Source organism: Malus sylvestris, chromosome 5, assembly GCF_916048215.2.
Source record: "Malus sylvestris chromosome 5, drMalSylv7.2, whole genome shotgun sequence".
In the NCBI taxonomy this organism is placed as follows: domain Eukaryota; kingdom Viridiplantae; phylum Streptophyta; class Magnoliopsida; order Rosales; family Rosaceae; genus Malus; species Malus sylvestris.
In genome coordinates, this window is record NC_062264.1 from 19,270,882 (window position 1) to 19,282,864 (window position 11,983).

Below are 11,983 nucleotides of genomic sequence, written 5' to 3' on the forward strand. Positions count from 1 at the left end.
GTAAATTGAAAATAGAAGCATAATAATATTCCACATTTTATCTAGAAACCGCGCTGAATGGGAGAGTGAAGCGGAATGAAGAGTAATTCTATTGGTCGATGAGTGTCAACTTCATGCAGTAAGAGATTGACAAGGATATAAACGCTTTATTTTCAAAGCCCGAAATCTGTTAACCCAAAACATTCCTCATATTACTCAAACTCTTCCCTTTTCTCATCCCCTAAAATCTTTTCCTTTTGCCTTTTCCCAACTACAAATCTTTTTTTTAATGTCTGTATATATTATCTTATATTTTTAATTATGATATTCTCTCTTTGGGTGCAAAATAATTATAGGCCCATTTGGATTAAACCCTAGCTAGCAATATATGTATGTTCCCCATTGTGAAAACCTCGTACCTTCTCTCTCTATCTCTATAGAGCTTACACATCTCTAAACCCAACCTAGGTCTTTAAAACCCTTCAGCCTCAGACTCAGTCATTCCTCCTCTCTTATCTCTCTTTCAATTTTCCCATATTTGATCGGTTACAAAGCATAACATTAATGGAGATGAAGAGAGGAGAGGTTGCGCTTCAATGGTTTAATACTACAGGCCCGAACAACGACCATCTAGTCCTCTCCCCTTACATCTTCCCTGAAAACCACCTTCGTCGCGATTCTCCTTCTGCTTCCTTGCCGGACATCTGTTGGGACCCTAGTCTGGGGAACGTTTCATATCAAAACGCCATGCTCCCAAATCATCTATACCAAAACCCTAACCCCTCACAAAACACCAATCTCAATAATAATACTGATTTTGCTGATCAGAGCCAAAATCAGCATCATCTCCCTGCTGCTTTGAATCGACTGAGCATATCGAATAACAATTCTCATCATCATGATCATCAGCCGCAGCCTGGTGGTACTGCGTCGAACCTAAGAGCAAACAGCTTCTCAGGAGGTAATGGTTTTACTACTCAATACCCATCCCCTCATCATGTGCAAGAGGAGGAGGAATATTTGGAGAGGTTGAAGAATCAGTATGTTTTGTTGATGGCACAGATGGATCAGTACGTGAGGCTTCATGGATCCTTTTCCAATCATGGTACCACTAATAACCATAATTTCAATGGTGCTCTTCCCCATTCTTTGTCAGCGGCACGCGGTAATTTTCCTTTGATAGAGGTGGAACCTATTTATACAGGAGGAGCGAGTCGGGGTGGGAGTAGTAGTACTTCTAGGCCAAATAATATTGCTCAATTTTCCTCTGCTGATCAATTTGGTGCTTATGGATATCATCCAATGAGGCCTAATAATTCGCTGCGAAACGGATTAACTAGCAGCCGCGGATCATCATCAAGGTATGCTAATGGGTCAGGACGACAGCGTCTACGTACTAATTTCTCATCATCATCGTCATTGGAACAAAGCGGCCAAGTGATGACTAGTAGTAATTTAATTACCAAAGATCATGATCATGGCATCAGGGGATCAAGGTTTGCTAATGGCTCTGCACGGCAGCAGCATCCAAGTACTTTCTCTCTGACTTTAGAAGAAATAAGGGGCCAAATTGCTTTGGTGGCCAAAGATCATGCCGGGTCTAAATTTTTGCAGAAGAAGATGGAGGAGGGCAAGCCGGAGGAAATTACTATCATTTTCTCCGAGGTCATGGAGGCGGATTTCCGTGAATTGATGGTTGATCAATTCGGCAACGAACTTGTTCAGAAACTTGTTGAAGCAGCCAACAAAGAAGGATGGTCCAAAATGCTTGACTTGGTGATGAGTGATGAGAAAAAACTCAAGGACATATGCACTGATCAGCACGGGTACAAATGATACGTCATTGATTTTTTTTTTTCTAATTTTTTATTTAAGTGACGGTGATGACAATTCAAAATCTTAATTCATGTCGTGATGTAAAGTACTCTCTACCACCGAAGCTACAAGTCCTCAAAATTATTTTTAAGTGAACCGAAAACCAATTTTTTATTGTGTTATTTTTAAGTGAACCGAAAACCAATTTTTGATTGTGTGGAAGTGTTTGATGTTGTAGAAGTCGAGCAATGCAGAAACTGCTGGAGCGCGTTGAAACCCGTGAGCAACAGTCGGCATTCATGCGGCTTCTGAAGCATATAACGATTCCCTTGAGCAAGACCCAGCCTGGTTATTATGTGATTCAAGTTTGCTTGAAACATTTCTCTCCTGAATCCACCAAGGTAAGGAATGTGCTTTTCATATATATATATATATAATGAGATAGTTAATCTTATGATAATGCAAATTGAGGCAGCAGCAATTACCTAAGGACTTTTAGTATGTGATTTAATTCTTGAGGTATGTGTAAAAATTAAATTGATCAACTGCTCACTATTCTTATCGTGTATCTTATTAAGTATGATTGATTTAATTACTGCGCTATCTATCATCTTGTGGAGGAAGAAATTAAGGCTTGCAGCTAAAGGATCAATAATCTATCATTTGTATATGTACCAGGATAAATTACTTGTTCAATGCACCAGGATAAACGTATAAGCTTTAAGTTTTGTTTAGCATTTGAATATGTATGACAAACTGGTATGACCTACTAATTTTCATGTTGGATATGTGAAAACAGACAGCTGGCTTGTAGTGGGCACACATTTCATTTCGTTCATTTTTAACTTTATATGCATAAAATGCATAAGAAAAAGTTTATCATTTGAAAAAATTTATGTACAAATTAATTAGTTACATATGTACAATCAAGTCCAAAATAAGATGTTGAAGGAAACTAAATATAATTTTTTTGAACTACTAATTTTCCTGTTGGACTTTGTCTTGCAATTTGTTCTTCATAGAGAAAGTATATACACAATCCTGTAGTTAAAAGCACCACCATTTTATTATCTTAATGACTTGTTTGTTCTTCATAGAGGTGCGACATATAATGAAACAAGCTTGTAGTTAAAAGGATCCACCATTTTATTATCTCTACTTGTTTGTTCTATATAGATCTGATATATAATGAAACAAGTTTGTAGTTAAAAGGGTTCAATTATTTCATTGTCTTTAAGACTTGTTTGTTCTGCATAGAGGGGCGATATAAAATGAGACAAGCTTGTAATTAAAGGGATCAACCATTTTATTATCTTTAAGACATGTTTGTTCTTCATAGAGGGGCAATATGTAATGAAACAAGCTTATAGTTAAAAGTATCAATCATTTTATTATCTTTAAGACTTGTTTGTTCTTCACAGAGAGGCGATATATATATATATATATAGATATATAATGAAACAAGCTTATAGTTAAAAGTATCAACCATTTTATTATCTTTATGACTAGTTTGTTCTTCATAATCAGGCAATACATAATAAAACAAACTTGTAGTCCATTTCATTATCTTTTAAGAATTGGTTCTTCAATCGATAGAATAACAAGAAATTAGCACAGCGAAACATTAGAAGTTGTGCATGGGTACGTGGCTAGCTAGTTCTTCAATACACACATCGGCTTTGGGATACATGTTGTAAGTGTATGCCACAACTTTCTAATACTTTGTATGTTTGGACAAAAATTTGTTAATTTTGGTAATGATTAATTAGTTAGATCTTAATTTTGGTTATGATTAGTTGGATCTTAATTTTGGTTAATTTTGTACCTAAGTTGTATAATATGAATTGTTGTCATGGTATATTTTATATAGATTTCGTAGCTGAACTTATGTATTAGAGAGTTAATTTCCAATTATAAGTCTCTCAACTGCAAATTGTTATTATTTTGCAGGGTCTTCTGGAATTAGTATACGAAAACTGCCTTGCTCTTGCAAAAGACAAATTTGGGTGTTGCTTAGTGCAAAGTAGTGTTCATTATGCTTATACAGAAGCTAAAGAGCGTCTTGTGGCTGACATAACTGAAAATGCTCGAGTTCTCTCTGAAGATCCATACGGGTTTGTCCTCTAACCTACATGTTTGCCATATATGTAAATTGTTTTACGCTTAACTACATTTCTCAATTCTCAAGTGGAACAGTTCTGTTGATTTTGACACGATATGTGAGTGATGTAGTCATCAACGCAACGAGTAGATGGAGTGTATATACTATTGTTTGAGATATATTTACTTCTTTCTTGTTTACCATTTATTAGGGTAGATCACCTCGTCATTTCATCTCATTAGAGAACTGCGGGCAATATGTTGGCATTAGTGAAATCACACTTTTCCCTTTAATTTGTTTTTAAACTTCCTTCTCATTAATTATCTGAAGGAACAATCATATGTTAACTTTATTTATAATTTTAAATGTCATATCTTAACCTGTATATCAGGTTGTTGTGGTTCTAGGCAATATAATAATGGGAGTTTCAACGAAACACTTTCGGTACTATTCACTTTTAACGAAAATGACATTTTTACTCTAAAAATTCACTCATGGTACTATTCACTTACAACATATTTTTGTCCTTTTAATTAAAACTCAAAGTTTTCGAACCTTTTTCATTAGTTTTCCTTATAATATAACTAGCTTGTTAATTTGGACCATGATTTAGGTGGACTTTGTATTACTAGGTAGTGCTTAGATTAATCGGCCATAATGATCGGATTCGTCATACCTATTCAGAAAATCTCAGTGATTATTCCATATAGCTCCTGAACAGATAGCAAGAATTCTAGGGTTTCTAAGAATTCAACGAAGATAAGGAACTCGGATTGATTTCTCTGAAAAATGAACTTGGTTGATTATAAAGGTACGTAATATCTATGTATACTTCGAGCTCATAATTATAAGTTAAATAATCTCCTATTCCCATCCACTTTCCTCCCCTCCTCTCACACATTGTTTTTTGTCTTATTGTCTTTATAAAAAAATCAATATAAGATATTGATATGGCTTAACCGTGACCGTATAAATAGGAGGGGAGGGAAGGGGAGAGAGATTAGGAGGTGAGAGAATCCTCCTCCCTATGTAACAAGGTTTTAACTATACGTAGCAACATAACATGTTTCTGGTATCTCACAAGTATTACCTCAATCTAATTATAGTTGACATCATATATCATCTATGATACTATATTCTCTTTTTGTTTTTTACCAGGAACTATGTCGTGCAGTACATAATTGGATTAAAGAACCCGCGTGTTACAACTGACATACTAGCACAACTTGGAGGTAGTTTTGTTAATCTATGCATGAATAAGTATGGCAGTAATGTGGTTGAGAAGATCTTGAAAGAGGCTGGAGAAGAGCATGTCAATACCATTGTTTACGAGATGATTAATAGTCCACACTTTTTGGCTCTTCTTCAAGATCCTTATGGGAATTATGTTGCTCAATCTGCTTTGGGAGTATCCAAGGTAAAATCATACACAAAATGCTTTTGCTGCACTAACTTGTTAACTCCTTTGGGTTGATTATGGCAATATCCAAAAATCGATATGAACGTAATCTCATTTAAAATGTATGGTGTTAGATTGATAATTCCATATTCGGTGACATAAAATCTTATATATATCTAAAATGAGAGGACATTACCTTGATACTTGTAAACAATTATTAAATTTAATAATCTTTCCTTCGTTAAGTAATCTTGGATGCCTCCTTTGTTGGATTATTGTAACTTTCATGAAACTGTATAGTATTTATGTGTCTATCTAATATCTATTTGTCATTACATACTAGGTCACATGACCATAGTCTCATAGCGATAGATACAAACAATTCATATCGCCATTGGATGAAATTTTTCTCCCTTATTTTTTCTCCGTTATATTAAAGCGAATCAAAACTCTGATGTATTCTAATCTTATCTTATTACACAACCTACTTTGCTTTTTTTTTTTTAATTCCCATATTTGGACATACATACCTTCGAAGAAATTCGAACTTTCTATTTTCTGTTACCTCTTATGTCCACTGATCATGTCTTAAAGGAATAAACAGTCATGGTTTAGCGCTTAGCTCTCTATCACTTGTGTGCACAATCAAAAATAATTTGATACCAATATACATGTTGTAATGATCTAATCTGTCTCTATCACTTGTGTGCACAATAAAAAACAATTTGATACCAATGTACATGTTGTAGTGATCTAATATGTATTCGTTGTTGGCAAAGCAGGGAGCTGCTCATAATACTCTTGTGCAACTCGTTCGGAGCCATTACCCTTATCTCCACAGTCATCTTTACGGGAAAAGGGTGCTGGACAAAACCAGGGGTCACAGGCATCGTTACTAAATCATGTAAACCACAAAATGTAGCTTGACCAGCAGACGGAAGCGCCATAACCTTGCCGATTCTGGGCTTTTGTTATGTTGCATTATCTCTCTATCCCTAACTCTTTAGAGTAAACTTCTTACTGTTGTTGCTAGGCTAAATGTTTTAGTGGCAACCTTGTTGTGGTTGTTAATTATAGTATAAATGTATTAGGAGGACTAAACTTTGTTGTTGTTATGTTGGCTTTTTTTAAGGCCGTTGTGGTAGGGAAGTTAGCGTGGAGGAAGAGTTCCATCTGCCCTACAATATGGCATGTGTTTCAAGCGCTTGATGCACTAACCAAGCCATTAGGTGGATGGTTGTAGATTATGGAGGCTTCCCAATGTTGCTAAGTTATAGAGATTTTGATCTCAGAATATTGATATATAATCTATGGTGTTTTTTAATATTTGGCTAAGATTTTACTTTTGACAGTTATGCATGCGTGAATAACTATCAACTATTTATGTATCAAGTCATCAACAATCACGTGGGTGATTGTCGCTAGCATTTGACTTTGATTTTGTTGTTGCTACTTGCTAAAGAATTGCTAAAGAATGGCTTGAACTTATGTATTGAACTCGTAGAAAATTCAATGGAGATTGTCACTACTTTATTATAGCTTCTTATCAATTAAATCAAATTATTCAATAATATTTCTGTCAAAAAATAAAGTAATCAAATTTGTTACTCATGACGGGCCATACGATGGTGAAAAACTTCCCTTAGGGTGAAGATTATAGAATTATTCTATCATTAACTTTCAATTGAAATTGTCTACGTGCAAGTATTGTAGCTAAATCTAAAAAATAATACCAAAATTAGGTAATAAGTACCCTGAAATTAGATGATAAACACAAAACTAGATAATAATCCTGCCGTGTCTTAACCATTTAGACCCACAGTTCTTTTGAATACAATTTATCTTAGTTGTGAGGGAGATTTGAACTTGAGTGCATAACAGTTCTTTTGAATACAATTTATCTATAGTTGTGAGGAAGATATAAACTCAAGTGCATATGAAAGAGCAGTTCTAATCATGATGGCTACACCAAAGTCCCTTTAACAGTTAATAAGTACCCATGAGCGGTAGGTCTCGGGTTCGAGACTTGGAAGCAACCTCTCCATAAATGGGGATAAGGCTAACCGACATTTACCTCTCCCAGACCCTGCGTAAAGCGGAAGCCTTGTGCACTGGGTACGACCTTTTATTTGGAACAAGAATAGCGGAGGATCCATATCTTGTAAGCGATAATGCAAGGAGATGAGAAGGTGAACTCACAGATCAAACAGAAAAAAGCATTCATTTAGGAGAAATCTCAACTGGTGTAACATGTTGACCAAAAACCAGTAACCCCCACACAGCAGAAACCTAACAAAACAAAGCAAACAAACCACATGATAATTTCAATTTTTCGCTACCTCACTGGGGATTAATATTTTGCGAAAAGCTCACAGAGCTTTGTTTTTTCGTTAATACAAGCATCGACACTATTGTTATACCATCTAGATGATGGTCTCAACGATACCGTAAAGAGGCAGTAATACATCTGAACTTCATACGAATCATAAACTAGGCCATTCCACAAAAGCAGGTGAATTTGTGACTCCGCAAATGGCGAAGAAAGAACAGCTCTGCTTTCTAATAACAACCAAAACAGATAGCTATGGCTTTACTCTGAATCTGATGAGTCGGCCTTGCTGCTTTGCCGGACGCTCCTGGTTTGTGCACTAGACTTCATAGACGATTCACCTTCATAAAAAATGACTTGGGCTTTAGCCAATCTCTCTTCCAGTTCTTCTGTGCTGAAGTCGTCTTTCCCACCAAGCTCATCGAATCCAACCTATTGCATAATGGACACCAGCCATTAGAAAGCAAATTATCAATTTAGTCTATGGTGTGCAAGTCCTTCCTATACATACCACATAATCATCCACTTTGGCATTCTTAATAAGAGCAATGGTTGGAAGAACAACAATCTTGAGCTTCTCCGCTAAGAAGGGACTTTTCTCAGCATTGATCCTCACAAAACGTGTCTCCATGTGTTGCTTCGCCAATATACTCAAGTGCTTATCCACTACCTGCAAATGAAATGTACATATAAATTGTCTGTCCTAACTTTTGAGTAAACTTTATCAGTAATACAAGTACTCATTAGATAAAACCTATGATATTTAACCGATACCAACAACAGCTAGAAGTGATATTGTAGAAGCCCCATATACTTCTAGAGGATCAAACATTTTGGGAATAAGCACTGAAATCAGAACAGCTACATGTTCGAAGTAACCCTGCAACTAACTTTATATCAAATACCCCTAGCTCTCTACAATATGCATCCAAGATAAAAGTAATACTTCTACATATCCAAAACATCCACAAATTTTTGAACATTGTCCATACATTTTAACTTCCAATCAACAAAACCCAAACAGAAAGACTTCAAAAGCAGCTCCAGAAAACGGAAAATGCCAAACTTCAAAACTAATTAGTCTGCAGGTGTATGCTCAATAATTTCATCATATCTATCCAAATTTTCAATGAGGTTCCGAAAGAACTCAACTACAATTTCCTTTTTTCATCCATATTGTTTCCTCTGTGTAAAGAATTGCATCCTCCCCTCTCCCTTTATACTCTTGAACTTCTCCGTGCCCCGAGAAATGAACACCCAACTTAACCAATTATAAAGCACAGCATCTACATCACTCCCTCCAATCACCAAATACAAAATTCAAAATTCATACAATGCCCCTCATGCTACTTTCCACACTTCAAGCTCAGAAAACCCAACAGTTTACACTAAAGTACAACTTTTTCGCCGAAATTCAAACAATTACACCTAGAAAATACACCCCAAAACTAGAATTTTAACAGAAAGCTTGAATTTTCATACAATGGTACTTAAACAAAAAGTTAAAATTCAACCTTGCAGGGCCAATTTTCGCGGTAAAAGTGGCAGACGACCCGGTCGCTGGCCTTGACGGCAGAGAAGAAGTCCTTCTCGGAAGGAATCTCAGAGTACTCGCCATGTCCGAGGGAGATCCAACGGCTGCGCTTCTCCGCCATTTTCTTCATTTGCTGAAGCCTCCGCTCTCTAAGCGCCTCTAGATCGTCATCGTCAACTCGATCTAGGGCTGCGATCTCCTCGTCGAGCTTGTCCTCCACCGCCTTCGCAACCGTCAGCAATTGCTTCTCCAATATCTACCAGAAATCATCGAAAAGCTCAGTTTTTGAATGTACATATGTAAATGTATGTAAAAATGAGAAGGAGAGAGGTTACCTCTTGAACTGCCCGGTTCTCCATTGTTGAATTGGATGAATTTGCAGAAGCTTTTTTCGTATGAAAAAAATGAGATTTCGGAGGGGAGAGAGAGGGAAAGAGGGCGGTCTCTTTTGTGTTCCGGACGAGCGCAATTGCAGACGACGCATCTTATTGTTTGGGGGTTTGAAACCGAACTGGGCCTGGTGATGAGCGGGCCTTGTCCACCTGTTCGGGTCGGATCTATCTCTCGAACGGCTCCTCAGGGCTCTTGCCTGTCGGGCATGGCTTGTTGCTTGGTGTGCTACAATATAAGTTTGCTGCTAGTTTGAATGGTGCCTTTATGGGGCATTTGGTTAGGCATTGAGACTCACAATAAAAAATAACATGGATCTGAGCGTGCCACTGTTATCTTTATATAACAAATTGTTGTTTAGTTGTGAATTGGGTTGATTACTTGAACCACAAGTTACCTAGACTTCTTGGTTATCAATGAATTGTTATAGATGGGTTAAGTTTATATAAAGTTCTTTTTCTTGCCTTGTAAACAAGGACTTTTAATTCATGATATTGTATGTCCAAAATGAAGGGGGTTCAAGGTCCTTACAACCATTACAGTTAAAACTTTAAAGAAATAAAGTCACTAAGTTTGGCCAGATTGATCACATGTGAGACTTTGAACGAAAAACAGTTGAAAGTGATTTAGAACACGATGAGATATGCATTAAACGACAAATCTACTTTATGTAAGTACAAGCAAAAGAGACTCAGGCAAGATTTAGGGCTGGTTTGGTATTGCTGTGCTTTGAAAAAAAGCTGCTGTGAGAATAAGCGGCTGTGCTGTGAGAATAAGCGGCTGTGAAATAAAGCCAGTAGAGTGTTTGGTAAACTTTTTTGTGAAAGTGCTTTTGGAAAAAAAATCAGGATGATAGTGTGTCTTTTCATTAAAGGAGCACTGTAGCTCCGTGTGCTTTGAAAAAACTGGTTTTTTTTCAAAGCAGCAAATAGCAGCTTCAGCTTTTCCTTTGATTTTCAGCTTATTCTCACAGCAGCTTCCAAAATAAGCCCTTTTTTTCAGTTTACCAAACACAAAAATGACCCTCAGCTTTTTTTCACAGTGACTTTTTTTAAAATCACCTCAATCCCAAACGGGGCCTTAACCTTGTCGGATAAGGTTCAACTTCTTACAACCACCTCTTTTTGGGTTTACATGTAGACTCTAGGGAACAAAATGTAAATAGGTTTTACTAGAGGGAATCGATACTACAATATTGGGGGAAGGTAGTAGAGCTTCTAAACCTGACAAAAGATATCACTTCAAACATAGGCATGTGGTCTATGCCTTGTTGAAATGGTTTTCAATTCTACTCAGGCCTATCAACTTGTCCAAGCCCAGTCTCACCTTCGCTTTTGTATCATTGGGCCTCCATCCTCATAAAACCTAGTGTCAAATTTCCACTCAAACACCACCATGATCTAAAATCTTTTTTGGTTTTGTTTTTAATATTGATATTATCTATGTGAATAATGCTTGGTAAATCAAATTTGCAAACAATTAACTGTATGATGCGTAATTAATAAAAAATAAACACGTTAATCAACACTTGTAATAATACAATCATCAACAATCATATTATATTATTTACAAAATGTAGTTTAAGAAGTTGGTCTCGGTAGCATTACCCTATCTATATTAATGGGGTGAGGAAAGTGAACTAAATTTCATAATGGGTTAGTTATAATAATTTAGTTTGTATTCACCATTGAAGGTAATCAAATCAAAGATCCCTCACTTACAAAAAAAAAAAAAAAAAAAAAATTACCAAGAAACTGTAATAGTATGTGGCCCTTTTTCTGAAAGTGCTACTTGTACTATATTTAATATTTATTGACTGTATATCGAATTTTTGTTAAAGGTTAATTAAACCAACTTAGGTGGACTGAGTTTTGTCTTTTCTAAAGATGTAATGGACAATGTAAGTAGACACAAAGAAGTTAAGGATTACATGCAGGGGGAGATAAATATTTTGGTTTTTTGAACAAACGATATTATCTACACTAAGAGAATGAGGGAATAGGTTAAGACTGAACATGACATAAAGTTGTGATAAGTTAGATACCATACACATAATTATTTGGTCTAGTGGTACTCACAAACAAATCCATTAATGGACATCAACCATGTTTTAAAAAAGGGTCATGCTAGGGAGACAAAATTTACAAACTAAATGATGTGTCACTAATAGGAATGAGCACGTTTATCAACACTTAAGTAATAAACCAATCAACAACTTCCATGTCCTTTAGTTTCCATAATTTTGTTTACAAATTTAGTCTCCCTAACTGACACAACCCGACCCAGAATGTCCACTAGGATCCCGAATCGAGTCGTGTTGGCCGACACCTAGAAGGTGACGAAGCCATAAAATGTGATAGAGTGTAGAAAAATGTGAATAAATTTGAATCTAAAAGTATCTAAATACCAGAGTGTGTTGTGAGCAGGAGCGAACAC

General features: G+C 36.2%; 2 protein-coding genes across 2 annotated transcripts; one reads left to right on the plus strand and one right to left on the minus strand.

The window, feature by feature from the left end:
- The first annotated feature begins 543 nt into the window (after positions 1–543).
- LOC126622610 (putative pumilio homolog 8, chloroplastic) lies at positions 544–6,243 on the plus strand. Its single transcript, XM_050291380.1, has 5 exons — positions 544–1,805; positions 2,033–2,195; positions 3,745–3,908; positions 5,054–5,312; positions 6,077–6,243. Exons 1-5 carry the CDS (start codon positions 544–546, stop codon positions 6,191–6,193), a joined length of 1,965 nt encoding a protein of 654 aa, XP_050147337.1. The 3' UTR covers positions 6,194–6,243.
- Positions 6,244–7,613: 1,370 nt separating this feature from the next.
- LOC126624288 (thioredoxin domain-containing protein 9 homolog) lies at positions 7,614–9,642 on the minus strand. The gene is made up of 4 exons (XM_050293327.1): positions 9,493–9,642; positions 9,138–9,413; positions 8,135–8,293; positions 7,614–8,055 (listed from the first exon to the last, which is right to left on the minus strand). The coding sequence occupies exons 1-4, from the start codon at positions 9,514–9,516 to the stop codon at positions 7,885–7,887; spliced, it is 630 nt and encodes a 209-aa protein (XP_050149284.1). The 5' UTR covers positions 9,517–9,642; the 3' UTR covers positions 7,614–7,884.
- Positions 9,643–11,983: the final 2,341 nt, after the last annotated feature.